The following is a 27239-nucleotide window of genomic DNA, read 5'->3' as shown; positions in this document are numbered from 1 at the left end:
GTAGAAGTTGGGTTCATTGTCAGTCTGTCTTTGTCAGACACTTATTAAGACCTACTATGTGTGGGGCCCCGTGCTAAACACTGACTATGGGAGTCAGGGGAGGGTGATGCCATGTTCTGCCAGGTGAAGGACCATGTGATCTCCCTACCTGAGTATGAAGTAAGCTATTCCTGCCCCACTGGGTTTCTGGCACCAACGTGTGCCCCCTCCCATTAATCCAACCTCTGTTTACTCCTGGTAATGAACAGCTGCATCTTCATGCATCTGAACGCCTGGGTCAGCTGACCCACTTCTCAGGGACCCTGTCTGTGATGAAGCCATATGAGCCTAGGAAGATGTAGGACTCTCCAGTTCAATGGTTTTGGGGATAAGATCTCCAGAAAGACTGGCTTGTTAAGAATGGATTGCATCAAGAATTGGAAATTAGAAATCATAAAGGATGGGATTTCAGAAAAACCTGAAAAGACTTACATGAATTGATGCCGAGTGAAATGAGCAGAACCAGAAGAACATTGTACACCTCAACAACAATATGGGGTAATGATCAACTATGATGAAATTGTTCATTTCAGCAGCACAATAATCAAAGATAATTTTAAAAGTCTTGTGTTGGAAAATACTATCCATATCCAGAAAAGGAACTATGGAGTTTAAATGAAGACCAAAGCTTACTATCTTCAATTTTTAAAGGTTGTCTTATGTATTATGTATTATGTAATTTTGTTATCTCTAATGTTTTCTTTCTTCCTTTTGGATCTGATTCTTCTCTCATAACACATTCAATATTGATCCATGTTTAGCAGGGTTATAAATGTAAAACCTGTATCAGATTGCTTTCTGTCAGAGGGAGGGGGGGAGGGAAGGGAGGGAGGAAGAAAAATCAGAAAACTCAAAACCTTGCCAAAAAATGATTGGTAAAAACTACCATTGTGTGTAGTTGGAAAAACAAATAAAATATTTATGTGAAATTAAAAAAAAAAGAATGGATTGCATCTGTACATAGCTCTGACTGATTCTCTTGGACCTTTCCTTATTCCTTCCTTATTAATCCCTTGAGATTAGGGATTGTCGATCCAAAGCCTCCAGCTACTGGAATAAAAACTCAATCTTTAACAAAAACTGATGGGAAGGGGTGGCTAGGTGGCAGTGGATAAAGCACTGGCCCTGGAGTCAGGAGTACCTGGGTTCAAATCCGGTCTCAGACACTTAATAATTACCTAGCTGTGTGGCCTTGGGCAAGCCACTTAACCCCATTTGCCTTGAAAAAAAAACCCAAGGGAAAAAAAACCTGAAAAAAACCCTAAAAAACCCTAAAAACTGATGGGAAAAATATGGTAGGACCTACTATAGACCAACATAGCATAACATAACAATACCAAGATAAAGTCAAATGGGTACAGGATTTAGACCTAAAAGGTAATACCATAAGTCAGTTAGGAAAACAAGAAATAGTTTATCTGACAGATTTATGGAAAGGAGAGGAGTTTATGACCAAACAAGGGATGGAGAACATTATATAATGCAAAATGGATAATTTTGATTACATTAAATTAAAAAGTTTTTGCACAAATAAAATCAATGCAACTAAGATTTTAAAAAGTGCAGTAAACTGGGAAACAACTTTTTTCAGCCAGTGTTTGTGCTAAAGGACTCATTTCTAAAATATATATAGAGAACTGAGTAAAATTTCTAGGAAGACAAGTCATTCCCCAATTGGTAAAGCATTAAAGGATATGAACAGGCAGTTTTCAGATGAAGAAATTAAACTATCTATAGTCATATAAAATACTTTAAATCATTATTGATTAGAAAAATACAAAGTAATACAACTCTGATGTACCATCTCACCCCTGTCATACTGGTCAATATGACAAAAAAGAAAAATGATCAATGTTGGAGGAGATGTGGAAAAATTGGACACTAATACATTGTTGGCGGAACTGATGTAAACTGGAGAGCAAATTGAAACTATGCCCAAAGAGCAACAAAAATATGCCAATACCCTTTGATTCAACAATACCACTACTAGGTCTGTATCCCAAAGAGATTACAAGAAAAGGGAAAAGACCCACATATACAAAAAGTTTATAGCAGCTCTTTTTGTAGTGGAAAAGAATTGGAAATTGAGGGGATACCCATCAATTGTAGAATGGTGGAACAAATTGTAATATATGAATATGATGGAACACTATTGTTCTATAAGAAATCCCAAGACTTCAGAGAAGCCTGGAAAGACTCCCATAAACTGATGCTGAGTGAAGTGAACAGAACCAGGAGAACATTGAGAAGCAATATTATGTGATCAATACGATGAACTTCTCTCCTTTCAACAATACAATAATCAAAGATAGTTCTAAAGGACTTGTGATGGAGATTAGGGATTATCTTTTGTCCCTTTTTGTATCAGTGATCAGCACAACATAATAAAGGTTCATTGGTTAACTGACTAATGATAAAGACTCATCTGGGTCTAGCTTGTTCCCTCCAAGGAATCCACACAAATAACCTGGGGAAAAAATTTGGATTCCCCTCTATTGATAGGATTACTTTTCTCTGAGATGGTTCTGAAAAGTTCTTGGGGGACCAAGGATGGTGCTGTTGGGAGGACCCTTGTTTTTTTAATAATATGGGAAGTTGTTATATAACTATGGTGAATATGTGTTTACTGACAATACTGTTCATAATCCATCCTGAGTCCTCAGGTGAAGGGGAAAGTGAATCCTAACTTTGCCTTAAAGGGGACAAAAATTGGGCTCCCTCCCCAGAGAGGGAGGTTTTGCCAGGTGAATCAAGGAATATTGATTATGGGAAAAGCATTGGGATCAACCTAAATCCTAGAATAGTACAAATATAGGAGCCTCATGATCTCATACTACAGTGACCCTGATGTTATGATGATGTCATTCATTCTAGGGCCCTGATGTTTTAGTTAAAGGAATAAACTTGGCTGCTAGACAGAGGAAGCCTGTCTAGCCATGGGGAGCCTGGATCTGTTTTTTAGTTCTTACAGGAAAATTCACAGATCAAAAATATGGCAGACTTTTGAAAATGACCAAGGGCAGTGAGGTCTCTTGAACTCTATGGAAGAGAATGCTTCTGTGGCAGACCCCTTATCACCACCACTACTAGATCAGGAGCAGTTCTGTTTCTGAAAAATACTTTCCTTAGCCCTTATTTACAATTTGGGCTCAGAAAGCAAGAGAAGTCATAGTTTGGGAATGGGCAGATTCCACAGGCATCATAGATGCCACCCCCATATAGTTTTAGATGAATTACTATCCAGTCATACCTCCATCATCTTGTATTTGTGAAGTTGATCTCTTGAAACTCCCAAGTGTAAGATTTGACATTTATCCTTATCTGATTTCATCTTATTCATTGTGGCTCAGTGCTTTAGCTTGTCAAGAGAGTTTTTTTTTTTAATTTCTGATTTGGTCATCAATGTGTCTGGTCCAACTAGGTGCCATCTTTAAACTGAATAACCATATTGTCTGTCTCTTATCTCAGTCATTGATAAGAATGTTCAAAGTCAAGATCTGCATGAACTGATGCTGAGTGAGATGAGCAGAACCAGAAACATATTGTACACCCTAACAGCAACATGGGGATGATGATCAACCTTGATGGACTTGCTCATCACTTCAGAGCAACAACCAGGAACAATTTTGAGCTTTCTGCAATGGAGAATACCATCTGTATCCAGAGAAAGAATTGTGGACTTTGAACAAAGACCAAAGACTATTACCGTCAAATTAGAAAAAAAAAAAGCATTATATTATTATGTAATTTTACTATCTCATACTTTATTTTTCTTCCTTAAGGCTATGATTTCTCTGTCATCACATTCAACTGAGATCAGTGTATAACATGGAAGCAATGTAAAGACTAACAGAATTCCTTCTGTGGGGGGGTGGGGGGGGAGGGAAGCAAGAATGGGGGGGGAATAGTAAAACTCAAAATAAATAAACTCTTTCTTTAAAAAGGGAAAAAAAAGGGGGGCAGCTAGGTGGTGCAGTGGATAGAGAATTGGTCCTGAAGTCAGGAGTACCTGAGTTCAAATCTGGCCTCAGACAAGGCCCAGCTGTGTGGCCTTGGGCAAGCCACTTAACCCCACTGTCTTGCCAAAAAAAAAAAACTAAAAAGAAAAAAAGAATGTTCAAAGTCACAGGGCCAAGTATAGATCCTTGAGGCTTCCCATTGGAGACCTCCCTCCAAATGATGCCAAACTATTGCTGATTGTTCTTTGGGATTGACCATTCAATGAATCCCGAATTCACCCAATTATATTCTTTTCTAGCCCACAACTGTTCATAGGAATCACATGAGAAAGACTGTCAGATGTTTTCTCTAAATCTTGGTAAACACAATCTACAGCATTTCTTAATCTGCTTTCCTTTAATTATCCTGTCTAATTAAAAAAAAAGGAAATTGTTCGCAGCATCTTACAAATTGATCTTTATTTACAGTCTGTGTAGATTTTAAACCCTGAAGGGAGGAATCCCTGGCCCTGCCCAGGTCCTGATTATCTGACATGAAACCCACAGTCCAGGGTTGTCTGGATGCTTCTTTGTCACTCTGGATCTTACTGCCTGGGGCAAGGGTCACTTTAGATTGGGTCACTGGGGATGGGGGGAGGCACCTGGTGATGAGGTTGTTGTCAATGTGATTGTCTCCCTGGTGATTGGGATGGGCCCAGTAGAGAGGGTCCATGGGAATGAAAGCTCACCCCCAGGGAGGCTCCTAAGAATGGGGCCTAGAGGTGGAGATTGTCTCTGATAGTTTGACCTGGAGGGACAGAGGGATGTCTCTGAGTCCTAGGTCTCGAAGGGGATGAGAGTCCTTTGGTGTCCAGCCCCAAGGGGCTCATTCTGTGGGAAAGATGAAGGAGTTAGTGACCTGGTGGCAATGGAGGGAGGAGAGAAGATTGGGACAGGAAGATGGAGACTCAGCATGACCCAGGGATGGAGAGTAATACAATGGCAAGTAGACAAAAATATGAACAACAATGGACAGGGGAAGGCCTGGAAGGATTAGGGGGTGGGCATGACTAGGGCATGAGAAGGCCAGGGGCAGGAAAAAGGCAAGAAGAGGTCAGTAGTTGCTGACCTTTTAGGGGTTGAGTGGGGGGTGGCTTCCTTGATGAGATCAGTTCAGAGTGGCTCAGCGCCTCAACCACCCAACTGAGGAGTTGGCTGCAGTGACGAACCTAGGAGTAGTGTTGAGTCAGAGGAGGCTCCCTGTCCCCCAGGCTACCCCAGTCCTCCTTCCCTGCTCACCCACCACTGCCTCTTACCTCACGTTCCAGTCCCACCAGACGCTGTTCGTAAGCACGAATCTGACCCAGATGCTTCAAGGCTGTATCTACCCTGGGTTTGGAAGGGGAGGTAGGGGAAGGAAGTAAGGGTCTTAGTCCCTTCCTTTGAGACATCTCTGTCCTCCACCAGCTGCATAGATCCTTCATTCTCAGAGCTGTCTTTGCTCAGAGACAGAGATAACCCTTCATTTCATCAATGTCCCCTCTCTCCTCCCCCCGATGCCTAAGAGGGGTCTCCCTACTTACTTCTGGGATGTTCTCCGAAGTCTCTCAGAATCACTCTCCCTCTTGTCACGGGCTCGACCAAGAAGAAAGTTCTCCTTTTGCACCGACTCCCATGTCAGCAGTGTCCTCTCTGCCTTGTCGGATAGGTGCAACCCTGGCGGGGGGGGGGGGCATGACAGGAGAGGGCTCAGTTCAGGACCCCCAGGACTGCTGGGAGATCATCTTCTGGAAATTCATGCACCTCAGCCCACCACCAGGAAAGCTTACTGAAGTCTTCTTTTGGAGGGGGGATCCTGCGGCGGTGGCTGCGCCTGGGATCCAGACGGGCCAGCAGGAGGAGGATGTGGCAGAAGATGATGAGCGGTGGGGCCAGTGCCGGACGGCTGTGGAACTCCCGGATCAATCCATAGCGCTGAAACTTCCAGTACAAGTCACTGTTTCCCTGCACCTTTCCAAAGGTGTGACTGGGGGACCAGAAGGCAAGAGAGTCAGAGGGCAACCCATTGATAATTAAGGATCATTTAATCAAAAGGCATGGAAAAGGGGAGTGTAAGATAATTCTTGACTCAAAAGATCATCAGGGTCAAGGATCAGAAGGTCCGACATAAGGAGTCACTGAGTCAGGGTCAGGGCATGGTTACAAGAAGAGATTAAATATGGGTCATGGGGTCAGAGGTTATTGATCAATAAGTCAAAAGTCTTTGGAGTGAGAGCTCAGTATGGTGAAGATGGAACAGAGGAAAGTCACTGAGTCCAAGGAGAAGAAATCTTTGGAGCAGAGAATCAGTGGACAATTTAACTCAATAGACATTTATGAAGCACCTCTAAGGTTATAGGGGTTTTAGCAGAGAACACCCACAAACACCTCACACATACACACACACACACAAAATAATGCAATCTTTGCCTTCCAGGAACTTCCACATAATATACATATAGAGGTAAACAATTCAGAGGGGCTTCTCCAGCAGGGAACCCCAGTGCTAAGACTAGAAGAGGGAAAACATTCCAAGCTATAGGGAGTGATGATGGGGGTGGGAATCCCGGGGGGCTGATGTGGGAAGGGGAAGGGGAAGAGGAAATAAGAGCAGGAGTCCTTGGGCGACTTCTGGAAGAAAGTGGGGAGCAGGACTGGAAAGCACCACAAACGCTGGGCTTATTTGGGGGCAATTGGGAGCCATGGTATATTTTTGAGCAGGGGAGGGTCTGATCTGCCTCAATCAGATCAGATTGTGCCTCAGAAAGACTCTAGTCTTTTGCAGCTTGGCAGATAGATAGAAGGAGGAGAGACCAGGAAGAAGAGCAACTAGGAGACAAAAACAATAGCCTAGGGAGAAGAAAAGTGTAGGGTCCTGAAGTGGGCAGCAGCATTTACTTATTTTGTGTCATTACCAGAGATCCATACCAAGTGGAAGTATCTGTGGGTAATGTAAACCCAAAACACATCAATAATACTTTTTTAAAAAGACTTGGAAGAAGGTGAGGACTTAAGAATGACTCTAGGGCTAAGAATGTGAGAGACTACCAAGATGGTGGTACTTTCAGCAATAACAGGTAAATCCTTCAGAGGGTCTTTGGTAAGGCTGAGGTTGGGACACTGGCATCATATTCAGTTCTTTGAGGTTGTTTACAACAGGTAACTATTTCCATTTTAAAGATGGGGAAACTGAGGTACATAATGTTTAATGTGATTGCATAGGTGTGACTGCATTTTGACTTCTTTGAGAGTAAATATTATATATAGCCTGTATTGTTGGATCAAGAAAAGAAGAGATGGGCAGCTAGGTGGTGCAGTGAATAGAGTACCAGCCCCTGGAGTCAAGAGGACCTGAGTTCAAATGTGACCTCAGACCCTTAATAATTAATGGGGCAGCTAGGTGGCATAGTGGATAAAGCACCGGCCTTGGAGTCAGGAGTACCTGGGTTCAAATCCGATCTCAGACTCTTAATAATTATCTAGCTGTGTGGCCTTGGGCAAGCCACTTAACCCCATTTGCCTTGCAAAAACCTAAAAAAAAATAATAATTATCTAGCTGTGTGGCCTTGGACAAGTCACTTAACTTCATTGCCTTAAATAAATAAATTTTCCTAAAAGAAGAGGGACAGCTAGGTGGTACAGGAATATAGTACCAGGCCTGGAGTCAGGAGGATCTGAGTTCAAATGTGACCTCAGACCCTTAATAATTACCTAGCTGTGTGACCTTGGACAAGTCACTTAACCCCATTGCCTTGCCAAAAAAAAGACAAAAACAAAAACAAAAAAGAAGAGAAGAGATATGTAGCAGTTACTTGGTAGGGCCTAGTAGTCATTGGAGGAAGGGCCTTGATTAGACCCTTAATGAAGACCCAGCTGAGATTAGATAAGAGGTGCTCAATGGAACACCAGCTAGAGCAGAGAAGGTGAATGGTAAATGCAATCAGCATTACCTCCAGGAGTGTGGGGCAGGACAAGAGTGCAAGGGACCCCCAGGAAAGAGCAGAGTGTATTTGAACTAGTCAGCTATGAAGGGACAAAAGGCAGGCTATGGTTGAGAAAGAAGAGCGAGAGAGAGGATGATTGGAAGTCACATAAGGACAAAGAAAAGATGGGGAGGCTCAAGGAGAGAGGGATAGACAGAGGAAGGAGGTTGGAATCAAAGAGCAATTTCAGAATGGGACGATTGTGGCTCATGGTGAAATGGAGAGTGTAAACCTCTCTGGGTTGGAGAAGGGGATCATCCTCTCCAGGAGTGTAGACAGAAGGGGCTGAGATGAAAGGGTAGAATCCTCTAGGTGTCACTCAGAAGTCCATGGTCAAAGTCAGGGGCTCAGGAGTCATTGGTTGGGCCAGGCACCTGAACATGGCGATGAGAAGGTTGAGCAGAAGCACATTGGCCACCAGTAGGAAGACGACCAGAAGTAGCAACACCAGCCAGTTGGCATAAATGGAGACACAGGAGCCCGAGGAGGACTCTGGAGGCCGGGCCCACAAGCCCAGCTCCATGGAACAGTTCTCCTGCTGCATCAGGGTCACTATGATCCAACAGGAAGACAGGACAGAGACAGGGACAAAGTCAGTCACAAAGACAGTCAGACACCTGAGACATGGAAGCACACCCACACAGAGAAAGAGATTTCTGGAAGCCCTGCTCACCGTCCATGTCTTCTTGGGGGACCTGGCCAAAGATCTGCAGGTAGGGCCGGTAAAAAACCCGTCTTAGGATGGCAGGCAGGTCACGGTCCTGGGGTCGGAGCAGCCCCTCAGTGGCCACACCATAGGCCACAAGCCACACACCCAGAAAGAAGAGGAAGAAGAAGACATCCTTCATCTGCATGATAGAGAAGGGGGTGAGGAGTAACAGAGGAAGAGTCTGATAAGCCAGGAGCTTTTCCTTTTCCTCTTCCCTCTCTGCCCAGCCTTCCCCTCTCTCTTCTCTCCTTCCCTCTTCCATCCCCTTCCTCTTTCTCAGCCCAGCCCCAACCTCACCATCTTGTTCACAATCACGATCTTGGGTCCGAGCTGCTTATTGACTGTGAAGATGTGCAGAAGGCGGAGGGTGAAGACCATGAAGTCCAGGCAGAGGACTGCCCGGCCCAGCTGGTACAGCCCTGGCGTCAGCCTATGCATGAGGGGTGGGAAAAGCAGCTGCTGGAGAAACCCATCTGCCCAATCCTGGGGCAAAAGTCTCTCAGAAAGTCCCTGAGAATGGGGAGGTGAGAGAGGCATGCCCCCCTGTCAGAAGGAGGGGTTGGGAGCCTGGGCTGGGTGGGAAAGGTCAGGGAGGGGCAGGGGAAGCAGTTTGAACCAGAGCTTAGGTTCAGCTACCCTAGTTCCTTATGGTCCCAACGATCTCCCAACCTCTAAGGCTGTCTCTAGGTGGAGGTGAGGGGGGTCCAACTAGACCAGAGGACTCACAGGGCCAATATCAGCCCCTCCAAGAGACTGTGGGACATTTTTTGTATTCGGGAGAGAGAACAGCAAGACTTCTCAAAGAAGGTCTTTGAGCTAAGGGAGCATGTGGGACAACTGGAGATGCCAAGGAAGCAGCGGCTGGAAACGTTCCCAAGACCCAGAGGGTAAGCAAGAGGTTAAACGTTGTCCTTAAAGCAGAAGGGAAGACAAGATTCAGTTAAACTGACTTAGAGAAGAGTTGGTGCTTAGAAAGGTTTTGATGTCACTTTGATAGAAATCAATGGCCCAGAGTTCCTGGGAAGGATGGATGTCAAAGAGAGTAAAGGGGGTGCCACCTGAAATCACAGGGTCAGAGGTCACTTACCGGCAGCCAACACCTACAAGGAAGAGGCCAAGGGCAACAAGGTCACACTGGTTCCAGGTGTCAGCAAGGTAGAGGCGCAACCGCCGACTCAGAGGCACCTTCCCAGGTCCGGAGGGTGTGCCAATCCCAAGGTTTCCCCAGCCCCCTGACAGACCCTGTCGTAGTTCCTCACACAACAAGGTGAAGATCCAGAGATAAAGTAAGAACTCAATGGCAGTGGGTGATTCAGGTTGGATGTCCAGCAGGAGAACCCGGGCAAAGAGTAGGAGGAATAGGAGGTAGCTGACTACATTGCCCAGGAAGATCGTCACTGGAGCCCCCCAAAACTGGGACCAGCGATGGAGGCATCGGCTCCACTGCCGCGGGTCCCTGAAGCAGCAGCCCCTTAGTCCTCTATTCTGGGCGGGGGTCCTCGTCCCCCCCTTCTCCAGGACCTCTGCCTGCCTGCAGGGGATGGATGGGAAAGGCAGTGGTTAGCCACAGACGTGGCCAAACTAGGACCCTCCCCATTAACTCAGACCTAGTCCTCACCCTGAGGGGCCATCGCCATTGACACCTTCCACATTTAGCCCCCATTGATTTCTCCTCCGTGGTTCCTCATCCAAGGGTCTGCCGGAAAAACAGAGAATGCATTGGAAGCCATTGAGTCAAATAGAAAATGAAGCTCAGAGAGGTCTTGCCTAAAGTTCCTGTAGATATTCAGTTGTGAATTTGAGACCCGAGAACCTTGGGGGCACAACATGTTGGGGGGGGTCCTCTTAGGCACTAGGAAGGGGCCCAGCACCAGACTGGAAAGGGTAAAGGAGAGTCTCACCTAAAAGTGATGAGGTTGGTGTAGATGAATGGGGGGCAGAAGAAGGTGAGGACCAAGGCCCACACTGGTGTGCTGCTGTCCATCTCTCCCCACCACTTCTCTGTCAGCAGGGACTGGAGGCATAGGATGAGGATTAGGGACCTGAGGATCCCCATGGCTCCCAAGTCCATGGGAACCCAGGAAAGAGAAGTCAGTCTCCCTCCCAATGGCTCAGCAAAGGCATGTGACAAGTGGGAATTCCCAGGGGAGTGGGGTGATGGAAGTGGAGAAGAGAAATTTTCTCAACTCTGTCCCACTTCCCATTGCACTTTTAATGAGAAAATAGAGGTCAGTCTCTGTGAGCCTTCTCCTCTCCCAATTTCTTTGTCTCCAAGGCCCTTGACATCCCCTCCTCTCTCCCAGTCCTCTGCAGATGCCTTCATTTCCATCCTCTGCTCTCTCCCCTTCACTCCCATGCCCATGCCCTCCCTCTCTTATCATCTCTCCTTCCCTCCTCAGTTGTCAAGGGGTTCTTCCTCAAGCTCAAGTCTGACTGTGCCACCCTCCGGCAATCATCTATAAAACTCTGGTTGATTCCTAGCCTGTCCTAACCTGGCCCCCTCCTGCCTTTCAAGTCTTCCCTTGCTTTCCTTCCTTCCACACACTCAGTCGCCCAAGGACACTGGCCTCTGGGGCTGTTTCACCAACAAAACATTCATTTCCTGGACTCCAAGCATTTTCATAACTCATCTCAGACATTTACTATCTGTGTTATCACAGGTATATCATTTAATCTCTACATAAGAGGGTGGGACTAGAGCAGCAGTCCTGAAATCAGGAGGATCTGTGTTCAAATCCAGTCTCATTCTGTTTGCCTCAGTTACATCATCTGTAAAAGGAGCTGGAAAAGGAAACGGAAAACCACACCAGTATCTTTGCCAAGAAAACCCCGAAAGAGGTCACCAAGGGTGACCGAACAATAGCAAGTTCCCTTAAATCTATGACTCTATGGACTTATTCCCATTGTCATTTCTGTTTCAAATATTTCAAAAATATCTATTATGTTTACATGAACTGAGGCTGAGTGAGATGAGCAGGACCAGAACACTGTACACCCTAACAGCAACATGGGGGGGGTGATGATCAACCTTCATAGACTCGCTCATTCCATCAGTGCAGCAACCAGGGACAATTTAGGGGTATCTGTGATGAAGAATACTATCTGTATCCAGACAAAGAATTGTGGGGTTTGAACAAAGACCAAGGACTATTACCTTTAATTTAGGGGGGGAAACCTGATATCCTATTGTCTGATCTTGCTATCTCTTATACTTTATGTTTCTTCCTTAAGGATGTGATTTCTCTCATAACATTCAGTTTGGATCAATGTATACCATGGAAACAATGTAAAGATTAACAGACTGCCTTCTGTGGAGGGTGGGGGGGGGTAAGTAAGATCAGGGGAAATATTGTAAAACTCAAAATAAATAAAATCTTTCTTTAAAAAAAGAACACAAAACACCAATTAAGATGATATTTAATACATATATATATATATATATATATATATATATGTAGGAATAATGTGACATTTTATGGCATTTAGAGAAACTAGGAGGTACAGTCAGGAAGACCCGAGTTCAAATCTGTCCTCAGACAACTTATTAGTTTTTATAATCCTGGGAAAATAACTTGACCACTTTCTGCCTCAGTTTCCTTGTCTGTAAAGTGGTGATAATAGACATACTTAGTATTGTTGTAAGGATAAACTGGGGTGTTTGTAAAGTTCTTTGAAAACCTTAAAATGTATATAAATGCTAGCCGTTATTAGACTAAGTGAAAATAAAAATGTTCCTAAATTTCAAAAAACTAGATATCCATCATGACTCATCTCCCAAGCCTTCTCTTCTCCAGTTTAGACATAACCACTTCCTTCATCCCATCCTCATCTGGCATAATATGGAGGCCATTGCCATAATGGTTGACTTTCTTTGAATGATCTCCTATGGATGACCATTGGCTATCCTTCCTAAACAGTACTACCCCCAAAAGCTCTCATTCATTGCTCCCAATGTGATCTGAACAAGGCTGAATTCAGTGGGGTTTAATCCCTCTCTGGTCCTAGACCCTTGATACAACTCTCTCCCCAAGAATTGAACTGGATGCTCTACAAGGCTCCTTCTGGCTGTAAAATGAAATGACTGGGGCATCCTCTTCTCTGGTGAACTCTTCTTCAGCCCAGGGGAGAGAATGTGCCTGGTGACCTTGAAGTGGTAGGACCCTACTAAAAGCAAATTTAGTAGCCACAGAATATAAAAGCACTGAACTTCTTAGAGCCAAGAGACTTGGAGCTAGACCCCAGGGTTCCTTACTCATGGGTCAAAGGATCTACTCCACCTGGTTATACAGGGATTAATGTTCAGAAGAAATTCTGTGAGGAAAGGGGAGAATTCTACTCCATATTCTGAATCATCAAATAATGGAGTACTATAGGATACAATTCATTACATTATCACTTCAAAAAACTTCTCTCCACTGATGATATCTCTAATTTCATGAGAGATTGTTGATCCAGATCACTAAGAAGTTGCAAGATCTGCCTAGACTGGGGGTGATGTTCAACCTTGAAGGACTCACTGATCCCATCAGTGCAACAATCAGGAACAATTTTGGGCTGTCTGCAAAGGAGAGTGCCATCTATATCCAGATAAGGAGATGTGGACTTTGAACAAAGTTCAAGGACTATTCCCTTTAACTTAGAAAAAAACAGATATCTTATTGTCTGATCTTGTTACCTCTTAGACTTCTCTTCTTTAAGGATATGACTTCTCTCTCATCACACCCAATTTGGATCAAGGTACAACATGGAAACAAAGTAAAGACTGACAGATTTCTTTCCATGGAGGCGTGGGGGGAGGGAAGTAAGATTGGTGGGGAAATTGTAAAACTCAATATCTTTAATAAAAATAAATTTTAAAAAAAGATCTCCCTAGACTCCCACAGCTAGGATTTTACATTTATCTCTGTCAAATTTCGTCTCACTGGATGTGCCCGGACGTTCTTGCCCATCCATATATACATATACATATATATATATATATATATATATATATATATATATATATATATATATCATTGCTCTGTCATCCAATATAGTCCATTTTCCCAACAGCCTTGTATTATCTACAAATCTAATGAGTAACTTCTCTTTGTTGTTACTGATATCACAGATCTTCAAGGAATTCCATTGTAGACCTTCTTCCAATCTGACATCAAATCAAACTTTAGTCTGCCTGTTCAGTCAGATGAGACCATACATGGTTTAGCCACATCTCTTCAACTGGTCCACAGAGACTTTCTCTCACCAAACTAAACTACATTTTCAGCATCCCTCTGATCTATTAGTCTCGAAATTTAATCAAAAAAGGGAAATGTAGTCTAGAAACTTAATCAAAACAGGGAAATGTAGGTTAGGGGCCTGCCTCAGTTTTCTCAACTGTAAAATGAGAATTACAAAGCTGCCTCTTCTCCCCACCAGGGTGGCTGTGAGGATAAAAGGAGACATTTCTAAAGTACTTTGAAAACCTGAAAGCATCACAAAAATGCTAAGTATTAGTCAGTTCTGGTTCCTTTCTTCGATTTCATTCACTATGAACTTTTGAACCCTTTCTTCCTTGGATTCTCACCCAGAACAACATCATCCTTAGCCATGTCTCCTAGGTTCCTGTTTGTCCAGCTCCCCCGAGAGTCACCAATTATTGATGCACATTGGGAGGCATTCACCTGATGGTATCAGTGGGACTGTTCTTTGAGGGGCCAATGAAGTATCTCCTTGAAGTGTCCCACTCCTTATTCTTTGGCAAGAGACTCAGGTCTCTTTCTAAGCTCTAAGGTTCCATGCTGTTTCTCTCTCTCTCTCTCTCTCTCTCTCTCTCTCTCTCTCTCTCTCTCTCTCTCTCTCTCTCTCTCTCTCTCTCTCTCTCTCCCACCCTTCAACATCAGACCCGATTCAGGATTCGAGTTTTCCAGGGATGCTTCTCTCCCCGTGACACCTTATAATGTGGTGAGGTATCCTGAAGCACTTTCACCTTCTGTCCCAGGAGGAAAAGCAGCCTGCTCTTTCAGTCTAGACAGGAGTCAGTTGGCTGTGGTAGAAACATGCACACCACATACTCTGACCACTGTGAGATTCTCTCTGCCCCTTGTTCTTGCTGAAAAATCCTCCAACCTTGCCCATCCTTGTAGGAGCTCTTAGTGGTCATCATCTGTGGTGAGCTGCTAAGCCCTCACTTAGCAGAATGTGGTACACAGTAGGCACTTAATAAACACATGTTGATTGACTGGATGACTGAGGTAACTGCTCATGGCAGCCTTGGACTCTGGGGTCCTCACTCCTCTTAACTCTCATATTTTGACAACTTCCTTACCCTCATCTTACCCTTGTCCAGCTTCCTTTCCCTCTTTCTCCTCCTCCAATCTGACTTGTTCTTCGTGTCCTTCATGTTGTTATTCGTCATGTCTAACTCTTCGTGACCCCATTGGGGTTTTCTTGGCAGAGAAACTGGAGTGATTTACCATTTCCATCTCTAGCTCATTTTACAGATGAGAAAACCGAGGCAAACAGGGCACAATGATTTGCCCAAGGTCACACAACTAGTAAGTGTTGGAGTTTTGATTTAAACTCATGACAATGAGTCTTCCTGATTCCAAGCCCAGTGCTTTGTTCACTATGGGACTCCCTGACTGCCCTTCACAACTTCTCTCAAATGCTCCCCTTCCTAAATTTTAGTCTCTGTCCATCACAGCTGAAACCCAACTGGAAAGATGGAGTGGCATGAGCAGCATGAATTGCTACTTCTTTATGCCCTTCTACAACTTGGCTCAAGCTGTGTTCCTAGTCTTATTCCCTATCTACCTGCCAGCCCACCACTCTCCAAACTCATGAGATGCCATGTCTGCCTTTCTCCCCTCTGCATACTTGAGTCCTACCACCCTTCAAAACTCAGTCCAAGAAGCACCTTCTATGCCAGGCCCTTCCTGATGTCCCCCGCTGAATGTGCTATCTTGTTCAAGTCCTATTTCATTGACTTATTTGTGTCTGTGTTCTATGCTCCCATAAGAATGTTAACTCATAGAGGGGAGGTAGTGTTGTACCCTCAATCCCTGGCAGTATCAGATGCTTAATAAATAAATTTTTGTTGAACAAAATTGTGTCCTGGGGAACAGTACTCTCCCCATAGAAAGGCTCTGTGTGAAGAGACACACCATCCTCAGTGTCTAGGACATCCTATAGTTGTGTGTAAAGGATGCAATTTTCTCCTTGGGGATTGAATTTACCTGCACCCCATCCTGTGCAAAGAAGGCCCTGGCATCAGCTTGTGTTGCCAACTGGAGGCAGGTGGCACCCGCCCAGAGTGGGGATCGGCGCAGGAGCAGGTCAGTGGCTCGGGGCTCACTGTTTCGATAACACTCTGCAAACAGACCTAGGGAAAGAGAAACAGAGGCTGGGGTCAAGTAGGATGTCTCTCCCCTCTCCCCACCTCGAGAGAAACATCCACCTTAGGATGCCCCCAAACTAGGTTCCACAAAACCACTGGGACATGAGATTAAGAGTCAGAAAGGAGCTCAAAGGTCTTTGATTCTGAATTTTACTGTCAAGTAAACTGAGGACAGAGAGGGCAAAGACCCTGCAAGAAGTAATGGCCATGATCTTCTAGAAAGCCAACCCAGAGATAGGAGGACTCCCAGTGTGCTGGTCTGTCCTCATATCCACAGTCCTGGCTCCATCATCCAAAGTGTTCCCTTCCAGTCCTGGACCCCCCTCTCTTCACAGAGATCCAAACATACCCATGGCAAGCCCCTCAAATTTGGCTGCCAGTTCCTTTCTCCTGGCAGCTTCCTCAGCCTCAGGCTCCAGGCGAGCTAAGACTCGAAGTAGGAGGCAGGAACCCAAGGCAGAGGCCACTGAGTTACTTCCCTAAGAGAACGGAGACACAGTGCAGGGTCATAGGCCCTTTGAACACATCTCTCCCCACCACCCCTGATCTCATGGCCCAAGATAGAGGCCTCACCATCTCCCAGAAGTACATGGCCATCTGGGCACGATTCAGAAGCAGGGCCCAGAGCAGCAGGTCAGTCCAGGGGGCCTGCCCAGGCATGGAGTCTGACAAAGGATCCATCAGAAGACACATCTGGGTGGACAGAGATGGGTTTGGATGTGGATGAGCGCCAAGACCTGAGTCTTCCAAGAGCCACAGACCAGGGAGCATGAAGAGACTTCCGAGATCCTTCATTAAGTGGCTTTCCCAAGGTCCCATGGGAGGGACAGCAGCATCCCCACCTAGGCCCCGTCCCATCCAATTCTTACGCTCTCCCGACGGCCCCCAGCAGAATCTGACTCCAATGTATCTGCGGCAGTGCCTGCTTGATACTGGGGAGCACAGGCAGACCCAAGCAGGTCACGAAGAAGGCGCCCCACATCCCGCAGGTGCACATCTCGGAGAGGCGAAGTGGGGGGGATGCCAGGGGCAGAGCTCTCCTTGCGCCCTCCGTCGGCCCCAGGATTGGGGGCTACACGGTCCAGCAGGTGTCGGACCAGCGAGCCAGAGGGGGCAGTGGTATAGAGCTGGGCTAACCGCACTGGGGTCAGGAAGTGACTAAGACTGAGACCTCGGGAGATGAGGAGGCATACGAACTCTGGTTGGTCATTCACGAGAGCGTCCTGGAGAGAGGCCTCGAGGTGGGAAGACTGCAAAGTCAGGGATGGATGGTTAGCCAGAGATGGACATGGACCGGACAGATCAGGGACAGGGAAACAAAGACAGACAAATGACAGCTAGAGGGGGCAGACAGACAGATGAGAACCAGAGAAATAAAAGGAAGGATGGAGAGAAAGGGGGGAGGCACAGATGGACAGAAATGAATCAACAAGGAGCAAACAGAAAGACCATCAGGGAAGGGACAAAGCCAATCACCTGGGGATGAACAAATGGGGGACCTGGGGATAAGGGGCAGACGGCTGAGAGATGGGGGGCAGACGTATGGATGGATGGGTAGAAAGGGCAGGATACAGACAGGCAGACCAGAGCAATTGGGGATGGACAGACATAGAGAAAGGCCAGCAGACCAGGAAGGAGCTGACATGGAAGGATGGAAAGGATGATGTATGTTGCATATAGACACACATGTGACTGCAAGTGTGTTTCTGGACATGTACATGTGTGTGCATGCAACTTAGTCAGAGCAGGAAGAGTGAAGCTGATGGAAAAAGTGAAAAGCTCAGATTTGGAAAAATCAAAAATAAGGGGAGAAAGAGGGAGGCAAAAGGGATGGACCACAAGAACATACTGACTGCCCAGTATGGCTAATAGTAATAATAATGATAAATAGCTATGACTACACATCAAGGATCAAGCTCATCACTTTAAAAATATTATCTCATTGGATCCTCATAACATCTGTGCTATTAAATCTGCCATTTTGAACAGGGGGAGACCGAGGTGAACGGAGGTTAAGTGATTTGCCCGGGGTCACACTACCAGTGAGTGTCTGAGGCTGGATTTGAACTCTTATCTTCCTGACTCCAGTTCCAGGGTTCTCTCTATTTAGAACAGAGAAGTGGGAAGGGAGAAGTCTCCCTTCATTTTTCCTACTTTCCCCTAGTGTTCTTACCCGCCACTGGATGTCTCCTCGGAATATCTCGCTCTGTGCAATGTCCACACGGTTCCAGGCCACGGCCAGACGTAGTTCATCCATGTATGCTGATGCCTCTGAGCTGCCGCAGGCTGACCGTGGGTGAGAAGGAGAGGGAAGGGAAGGGGTCAGTCCTACTGTTTGATATCTGGCCTCCAGTGACAAGGAGATGGGTGTCATTACCCTTGAATAGACTACAAAACATGGCGGAAGCATTGGACCTTCTCCCACTGCTAGTGAAGAAGGTCACTCAGATTTCAAAATTGAGTAATGGACTGTGCCGATGTTCAGACTCCAAGAAAGTGGGAGATAAAAAATCTTTTGGGGTGAGACGCTATATAAGGAAGTTCAGATTGGAGGACAGAGAGCATCTGCAGCAGGAATGGTATTGTCTCTATAAAAAGAGGGTCAGGGCTAGGGAAGGAGGCAGGGTTGGGGCAGATGGGGTGGTCTCAGCCCCCCCGCCCCTGGACAGGAAGGAGTTACTAGAGGAGAAGGAAGAAGTGCCTCACCCTTCACCAGAGCCCTCAGCACCACTGTCTCAAACTCCTCAGGACCATCTTCAGTTGAATACACAGTCAGCATCTCCCTCCGACTCATGATCCTCTCTATCTGTAAGGGAGGAAGGGGAAGGCCCCCAGGGTGAGCAAGACTTTTTGGTCCCCCAGGCCCTGGTGGGCTCTGAGCCCTAATCCGAGAAGCCCCACACAGGAGTAGAAGATGAACTTCCTGAAGGCAGAGGTTTCATTTTTTTTTCTTTCATGACAATAGGGTTAAATGACTTGCCCAAGGTCACCCAGCTAAGTAATTATTAAGGTCACATTTGAACTCAGGTCCACCTGACTCAAGGGCTGGTGCTCTATTCACTATGCCATCTAGCTGCCTCTCATTTGTTTCTGAACCAGGTGGAGCTTTCTTCCTAAAATTTATTGGATTTATTAGGTGCCAGAAGAAGAAAGAACATTCAGGTGACTGGAAATGAAATTGGCTGGGACTTCTTGGGTAGAGACAATTGCTTAAGGTCATTCAGTGTATGTAGAGTTGAAATATGGGCTCCAGTCCCTTGTCCCTGAGTTCCCCAGGCCCTCATAACTGAGCCCTCCAGTCCCTAACAGATGAGCCCCTCCAGTTCCTCCTACCTGAGCCTCTAGGGCCCCAAGGTCACCCTTGGGAAAAAAGCGCCGGATCCGTTCACTGACTTCTGTACCTCGGGTTCCAAAGGAGGAGGAGGAGCCTCTCACAGCCCGGGCTTCCTCCAATGTCTCAGCAAGACAGTCAGCAGCACCCCCAGACCCTGCCACGAGCAGGCAGGGCAGCTGAGCCTGGGTGGCATCTTCCACACGCTGGGGAAAGTAGGTTCAGGGATTAAAGATTCTTAGGCCATCGGGTCAGCTCCTACCCTCCTTGGAGAGTAAAATACTCTGCTCCCAACCTTCACCCACTCAGGGACCCAGGCAGTCCCACCCCCAGTTCCTAATCCTCAAGGACCCTGGTGGCCCACCTCCCAAATACCTGCAGCATCTTTTCATTTCCATCAATGAGGAGAAGGAGGACAGGGATGTCAATCCCTGTGCCTGTGGAGAGATGAGAACAGATGGAGAGACAGAATCTCAGGTCCCCAGCCAACATCCCAGACACCCTCAGCAGAGGGATGCCATCACCCACCCCGTCCTGGGAGCCCCTCAGCTGGAGCACCTGACGCCCCCCCCCAGACAGGCTCACCTCCAACCCCAGTCTTTTGCCGGGAGATGTGGTATTCTAGCTTAGCCCGGAAGCGCGTCTCGCCCCCAAAACATCCGTGAGTCCCATCATCCACCAGGAAGAAGGCAGAGTAGTTGTAGTCCAGGGGGCACTGGCCTCCATCCTCGAGGCCCCCTTGCCAATGGTATCGAGCAGGATAGAGGCCCTGGGGCAGGGGAACACCACATTAAGGGCCCCTCCCTATCCCAAGCCTCCAGGACATCCCCTTTTTCTATCCCCCACCCTCTGAAGTCACCTCCCTGAGCCCCACCCCTGCAGGGAAGAACCCAGGTATTCAGGGCAGGGCCTCACCTTGGGGTTGACTAGGGCTTCCCGGCCTCTTACTACACCCCAGGGAGCCACACCCATGGCTACCACCTTGGTGGAACCTGTGCCTGCTGTGTTGTGGTCCTGCACAGCTACCCCAACATGACGACCAATGCCAGTGTGGAGACCCCCAGTCACAATCCAGGCACCTGCAGGGAAGGGAGCCCACAAGGCCCCAAAGTTCAGGACCAGCCTCCTTGCCTCCGTCCTTCCCCCACCCCACACAAACTGAATCATCCAAAGTTAGGAAAGTGATTGAGACTAAAAAGCACCTTGGGAACCTTCTCTTCTGCTACCACATTGGAAAGAAAGGGAAATAATGAAACAGAGAAAATGAAGGAATTTTCCCAAAGGACCTAAAGTCAGAGGTGGAATCTGGAGTCCTCTGACTCAGGTGTCCCTGTGCCATGGGAGATGGGAGGAATCAGGGAAGGGCAGAGGATGGAAAGGCAAAAGGGTGAGAATTGGGGTCCACTGGGCAGGACAGGAGCAAGGGAGGAGGAGAAGGAGTGGACTCCCAGGGTTCCTGGAGGTGGCTCACCAGTGCTGTGGGCGGCCCTCACCAGTCCTCTCCGCAGCAGGTCCCTGAGCCAGGGCAGCAGCGTGGGGCCTCCAGAGCCCCCCAGCACAGACACTACGAGGTTGGGGGCTGGGAAACCCCATGTACGGGTGACCAGGGAGTAGGCTGCTGCTGGGTCTGTGCGGTCAGACAGACGAAGGAACTGTCGGGCAAGACAGATAAGACAAGAGTGGAGTTCACCCTCTGTCCCCCTCTGGACTCCCCCCGCCCCAAGGCCAGACTTTAGTGACCTGCTTTGTTGGGGTGGTGAGGGAGCACTCCATCCCTCCCTCCAAGTTCCTGGGGCCTGATAAACCTCGGGGAGAACAGGGGCTGCCTGGGCAATGAGGGAGTCATGGGGTGGCACCTTGCTGAAACCTCGACCAGCACCATGGAAGTCGAGTTCTCCATAGGCATCTGTGGGCTGTTCTGTTGTGTGGGTATCTCTGTCCCACACCGTGACCACAGCTGCTCCAAAGGCATCTTCTACTGCCACAGCAGAGTGAAACTCCCGGGGACGACCACACTGGCATCGGCTGTCCATATGAGGGTCAGAGAAAGGGACTTGGAGAGTCAGGGACCCAGAGATCCTCAGTCTTAGGGATCCAAAGACCCTCGAACTCAGAGGCTTGGGGACCCAGGACGCAGGGACCTTTGAACCCTTGGACCCTTACCCTCAGGGACCTAGGGACCCTCAACCTTAAGGACTCATGGACTCAGGGACCCAGGAGCCCTTGGATTCGGAGACTTGGGGACCCAAGGACTCATGGACCTCATACTCAGGGATCAGAGACAATCAACCGTGAGGACTCAGGGACTTGGGGACCTTCAGACTCTGGGACCCAGGGACCCTCAGTCTTGGGGACTCGGGGATGCAAGAACTAAGGGATCGAGAAGCTCACAGGTTCAAGGACACGGAGAATGGAGAACCCAGAAGCAGCCACCCAGGGCCCAGGTCATAGGCACTGATTGTCCACCAATACCAGGTTCCAGCAGTTCCTTGATGAGGGGACAACAGGTGGGGGCTCTGGATTCCTGGGTTCAGCCTTACCCTGGGTCACTGAGATCTGCCACAAAGGTTGTACAAGTTTTCTTCTTGAAGATTCGTGGGATCCATTTCTGGGGAAGGGGAGGGAGACACAGGCTGAGACTAGGGACCCTCAGAGAATCTTGACCTCCAGACTGTCCCGGGGGTTCCTCGGGGAACTCTCCCCAGTTTCCCTGCCTCAGTCGTCAAGGAATGCAGATATCCGGGTCCTCAGATTCATTCCCTCACCTCGAGGGGACCCTGGGGTCCAGCTCCAGCCCTTCCCCAGTTCCCTCCCGGACCCAGACATCCATATTCTCCCATACACCACCCGCTTCTCTGGGAGCCCCGGGGTGCCGGCTCCAGCCCTTCCCCGGTTCCCTCCCGGAGCCACCATCCATGCCCTCAGACGGGCTCCCCTTCCTCCAGAGGAGCTCCTCGCTCCTTCAGGGGCCCAAGGCTCGGGGGTCGCTCAGGGACGCGGCCACCCAAGCCCTCCACCCAGGATTCCCGCGAGGGACCTCCCCGGTACCTTCTCCTTCTCGGGCCCCGCCATGTCTCCTCCTGTCTCCGCAGTGGCCTCAGCCTCACCCTCCGCAGCCCTGCCCAGCCCAGAACCGGCTCCGTCACATCCCTCCCCGCTCCCGGCTGCCCCGGCCCGGCCCGGCCTCCCCCAGTCCTCCCTCCCAGGGGGCGGGGGCGAGGGCTGGACCGGGGCGGGGGCGGGGAATGGCCAAGGGCTTCCCTCTCCTGGGGAGCCGGGGGCTCAGGGGGACCCACAGCCGGACGTAGAGTGCCGGCAAGATCATCGACCCGGCCCGAAAGAGAGAGGCGCCGGAGACCCAGCCCGAGGCCCAGCCCGAGACCCAGCCCCAGCCCGAGACCCAGCCCGAGACCCAGCCCCAGCCCGAGACCCAGCCCGAGGCCCAGCCCGAGACCCAGCCCCAGCCCGAGACCCAGCCCGAGGCCCAGCCCGAGATCCCCAGAGAGCGCTCTGGCTCCGGGGAGGGCCGAGAGAAGCCCAGGACCGCTCCAGGGAGGCAGGGGTGGAAGGCAGGTGGAGACAGAGGGAGATGGGTGTAAAGACAGGTGGAGACAGAGAGACAGACAGAGCTGGACTTGGGGGTGACACAGGGGTGGGGTCAGAGGGAGATAGAGGTGGAGATTGGGGAGGACACAGGGGTGGAGTCAGGGGTGGAGACAAAAGGACATAGAGGTGGAGACGGAAACAGAAATGGAGACTGGGAGACAGGTGAAGACAGGGAGACAGAAGTGGAGACAGGGATGCTCCTGGAAGGAAGGCTGGGCAGCAGCCAGCAAGCCCCACCTCTGGCTAGGAAGCCCCTCCAGTCGGGAAGCCTCTGAATAACTCAGGGTGCAAAGCTCAACCAGAGCAGGGGTCAGAGGGAGACAGAAAGTAGGGGAAGGGAACAAGTATTTACAAAGTGCCTGTATTTTCCAGTCCCTGTGCTTTACCCATATTATCTTATTTGCAACAAGCCCATTTTACAGTTGGAGAAACTGAAGCAGGAAGAGGTTCGGTGACTTGCCCAGGGTCACCCAGCTAGGCACTGTCTCAGCTTTCTGACTCCTGTTCTCAGTAACTCAGAAAATACAAAGAGAGAGACAGTGAGGCTGCGGCCCCTGTCCCAAGCCCGGGAAGGGAACAGCTGAGTCCTTGTAACCAGACCCTGCTCACCTGCCCATGTCCTTAGGCTGAGGGTATTTTTAACCTAGGGCCATTGAGGGCTCTCAGCTGGAGAGGACGAGGGGGCCAGAGGCTGACTGAGCTGGCCTCAGCCCCCACCCCACTCCTAGCCAGGAGTAGTCTGGGTCTGACTGTGCCACCAGTCTGAGTGGCAGAGACCCCCTCCCCCCAAAGCCCTGGATGTTGGCCCAGCCTGAGGCTCTAGTGGGGACTCTGCAGGGAGAAGAGGGGAGGACAGGGCCTGGGGCCAGTCCCAGAATAGACACCGCCTTGGAGGTAAAATTAGCCCAATGAGAGGGAGGGGGCTGAGATTAGCCCACTGAGGCTGAGCTCAGAGGACATCAGGACCTGGAAGAGACAGAGACCCAGAGAAAGGCAGAGGCAGAAAGCAACGCTTAATGACTGTTGGAAAGCTAGAGATAGAGGAACTGCTAGCCCCAGAGGGTCAAGGGAAGTCAGCTGAGGGTCGGGAAACCGGCCAGAGAGCGTCAAGAAAGCAACAGAGGCAGAGGCAGAGGCAGAGGCAGAGAGTGGGAGTCCAACTGCCTTCATGGGTCACCTCTGGCCAGGTCTGCGCTTCACCCTCTTCCTCCTCCTGCTATCCACCTCCGGGGCACCCAGGGGCCTCTCCACAGCCCAGGCCCTGAGCTCCCCAGGAGGCCCCGAGGAGGGGAGTCCGCCCCATTACGTGGCCGCTCCGGGCCACAGTCTGGGGGACCACAGCGAGGAAGAAGAAGACTACTCAGCTGAGGCCGGGCTCTGGGGGGCCCATCCCAAGGAGGCCGAGCGGAGCCACTCTGAGGACGAGGACGTGTCTGTGGAACAAGGGCACTGGTGGGGAGAAGAGGAGGAAGATGTCTCTGATGAGCGGAGGACCCAAGGCCATGAGGACAAGGATGAGGGGCAGGACAATGAGAGCGCTTCGGAGGAGCAGGACTCCTGGGGGGGCCACAAGGCCCAAGTCCTAGAGGGGGAGAGGGGGGCTTCCGCAGAGCATATTCACAAGGACTTTGAGGACCGGAGACATGAGGAGGAAGACACAGGAGCAGAGCGTGGGCACTGGGGAAGCCACAGGGAGGATTCCATAGAAGAAGGACACCGTGGCCTAGTCTCTGCCAAACCGCCAGGCCAGGAGGAGGAAGAGCAAGGGAAGGAAGAAGAGGAAGACTCTTCAGTGGAGCACAGGCACTGGGGAAGGCCCCCAGGCCAGGAAGAAGAGGCCGAGGAAAGTGAAGCCATTTCAGTTGAAGTTCATCCCTGGAGGGGGCCCCGGAGTCACGGGGAGGAGGAGGAGGAGGAGGAGGAAGATTCTGCTGAGGAAGGGGACCGCCACAGACGAGACCAGAAGGCTCCAAGCCCCTGGGAGAAAGAGGAGGAGGAGGAGGAGGAGGAAGGCCCCGACACCTCTATGGAGGAGGAAGGCCCATGGGGGAATCTGAGGATCAGAGCTCAGGAGGAGGCAGAGGAGGAGGAGGAGGAGGATGAGGAAGGCCACAAGAGAAGCCAGGAGGAGGAGGAGGAGGAGGAGGAGGAGGAGGAAGTTGCCACTGTCCAGAAGGCCTTGGAAACTGAGGTCCCCCAGGAGGACCAAGAAGAGGAAGCTGAGGCGGGTGTTCCAGTGGCCAAAGACAGAGCCGAGGAAGTGGCCAGCAGGGCCCCTGGAGAGGAGAGCCTAGAAGATAAGAGTGAGGAGGAGGAGGAGGAGGAGGAGGAGGAGGAGGACGAGGCCAGAGGCCAGGGTGAGTGATTGGGTGACCAGTGGGGGGAGGTGGGGGGGGCAGATCAGACACATCCTTGTGCCATCCCTCCACAGGCCAGGAGCAGGGTGAGGACGAGGAGTACCAGCCAGGGTCCCTGTGCCACTACTGCAGCTTCTGCAAGGTGCCAGTGGGTGTGTGTGTGTGTGTGTGTGTGTGTGTGTGTGTGTGTGTGTTGGGGAGGGGGGCGGGGGTCCTCCTTGCTGGGCTCCAGACCCCCTCCTGGAGCCTTCTGGAAAGCCCTGTTTGTGGGCCTCCCGGGGCTCTGCTTCTGACTCTCCGGACCACCTCTATCCCACACTCTCTTCCTCTCCCCAGAGATGCACCGAGTGCGAGTCCTGCCGCTGCGACGAGGAAAACATGGGCGAGCACTGCGATCACTGCAAGGTCAGACCCCAGCCCGCCCTGACCCCCCCAGGGGCACTCGGCGGAGCTGGCTCCTCACAGCCCTGTCTGTCTCTGTCCCCACCAGCACTGCCAGTTCTGCTATCTTTGCCCTCTGCTCTGCGAGACCGTCTGTGCCCCTGGTGAGCAAGGGCACTGGGGGTGGAGCCTCACTGGCGGTGGGCACGGGGGCGGGGCCAGGAAGCCTCTGGACTCCTAGGGAGGAGCCTCCTGAGTTGGGGCATCCCTGGAGGCGGGGCCAGGGGCCAACCGGGGCCAGGCTTGCCCTGAAGGCGGGGCTAAAAGACCTTTGACTTCTAGGGAGGAGCCTCCCGGGGGCGGGACTAGTCTAGGGGCGGGGCCGGAAGGCCTCTGGGAGGAGCCTCCTGAGGGGTGGGGCTTCCCTGCAAGCGGAGGCGGGGACTCGCTGGGAGCAGCTTCCAGGGGGCGGGACTAGTCTAGGGGCGGGGCCGGAAGGCCTCTGGGAGGAGCCTCCGGAGGGGTGGGGCTTCCCTGCAAGCGGAGGCGGGGACTCGCTGGGAGCAGCTTCCCGGGGGCGGGACCAAGAGCCACCTGGCGGTTCTGAGAGGCCCTTTCCTGCGGGTGGGGCTGCCCTGGAGGCGGGGCCAGAAGCTCTGGGCTTCCCTTTGGCGGTTCCCGGGGGCGGGGCCAGGGGTGGGAGGAGCCTGCCCGGGTCCGGGCCATAAGTGTCCAGATGCTGACCGCGACGCCGCCTGTTGCCCTCAGGAGGCTACGTGGACCATTTCTCATCCAACCTGTTTCAGTAAGTGCGACTCTGGCGGGGACTGGGGGGGTGGGGGTGGGCAGGGACCAGCCCTTACCTCCCTCTGCTCCTTCCCAACAGGGCCTTGACCGAGATGGTGGAAACCCCAGAGCCCTGATGCCCTCCTGGACAAGTAGCAGCCCCCGCTCCCGGCTCCGCCCGCTTATTTATTTTGAATAAACCCGATCCTGGCAGGAGCGTGCAAGAGATTTCTGGGGTTTCTGGGATTCTGGGCTGGGAGGACCCTCTGGGGTCCCCCCGACCCAGGGAAGGGATGCCTGGATCCTTGGGGGGGGGGGAAGAGGCGACTCAGGGGTCCCTAGGAAATAAAGGAGCGGAGGCGGGTCTTTTGAAACAGTTTTCTTTCACCAAGATCACTGACATCTGAGGTGGGGGGGGGGGCAGGAGGAGGGAGGGGGCCCACTCCCTCCCCCGCCCCCGCGGATTCTCCCATGCAAAAAAAACAGAACTAAAGAAAACGAAACAAAAACAAAAACAAACAAACAAAAAAACGGAGCCCGCGGGGAAGACCGGGGACGGGGCAGGAAGGGGGCACCTGGGTTCTTTCTCACCCTTCAGCCCCCTCCCCGCAAGGACGGGGTAGGAGGAAGAGGGGAGATCATCCAGGGAACGCGAGACACGTGGACGGGGAAAGGGGGCCCCCAAACCCCGC

General features: G+C 50.3%; 2 protein-coding genes across 4 annotated transcripts; one reads left to right on the top strand and one right to left on the bottom strand.

The window, feature by feature from the left end:
- Positions 1-4442: 4442 nt before the first annotated feature.
- On the bottom strand, positions 4443-22785 carry TRPM4 (transient receptor potential cation channel subfamily M member 4). Of its 2 annotated transcripts, XM_074219767.1 has the most exons (25): positions 22466-22783; positions 21958-22025; positions 21274-21442; positions 20889-21069; positions 20333-20496; positions 20003-20186; positions 19793-19854; positions 19420-19623; positions 18793-18892; positions 18260-18372; positions 16956-17336; positions 16660-16779; positions 16436-16565; positions 15926-16071; positions 10610-10722; positions 10327-10404; positions 9796-10239; positions 9006-9138; positions 8673-8847; positions 8374-8551; positions 5807-6003; positions 5561-5693; positions 5294-5366; positions 5107-5206; positions 4443-4868 (listed from the first exon to the last, which is right to left on the bottom strand). In XM_074219767.1, exons 1-25 carry the CDS (start codon positions 22487-22489, stop codon positions 4864-4866), a joined length of 3675 nt encoding a protein of 1224 aa, XP_074075868.1. In that variant the 5' UTR covers positions 22490-22783; the 3' UTR covers positions 4443-4863. The 2 variants fall into 2 exon arrangements, with proteins under 2 accessions (XP_074075868.1, XP_074075869.1); XM_074219768.1 differs by lacking the exons at positions 4443-4868; positions 5107-5206; positions 5294-5366; positions 5561-5693; positions 8374-8551 and having other exon boundaries at positions 5852-6003; positions 22466-22785.
- Positions 22786-23135: 350 nt separating this feature from the next.
- Positions 23136-26799, top strand: HRC (histidine rich calcium binding protein). 2 transcript variants are annotated; one of them, XM_074219766.1, is made up of 6 exons: positions 23136-25326; positions 25455-25522; positions 25717-25785; positions 25871-25925; positions 26530-26566; positions 26648-26799. In XM_074219766.1, exons 1-6 carry the CDS (start codon positions 24192-24194, stop codon positions 26682-26684), a joined length of 1401 nt encoding a protein of 466 aa, XP_074075867.1. In that variant the 5' UTR covers positions 23136-24191; the 3' UTR covers positions 26685-26799. The 2 variants fall into 2 exon arrangements, with proteins under 2 accessions (XP_074075867.1, XP_074075866.1); XM_074219765.1 differs by having other exon boundaries at positions 23136-25380.
- Positions 26800-27239: the final 440 nt, after the last annotated feature.

The sequence above is a fragment of the Macrotis lagotis genome, chromosome 1 (assembly GCF_037893015.1).
Source record: "Macrotis lagotis isolate mMagLag1 chromosome 1, bilby.v1.9.chrom.fasta, whole genome shotgun sequence".
Classification (NCBI taxonomy): Eukaryota; Metazoa; Chordata; class Mammalia; order Peramelemorphia; family Peramelidae; genus Macrotis; species Macrotis lagotis.
Note: the sequence above shows the minus strand (reverse complement) of the source record. Positions and strands in the feature narration are given on the sequence as shown.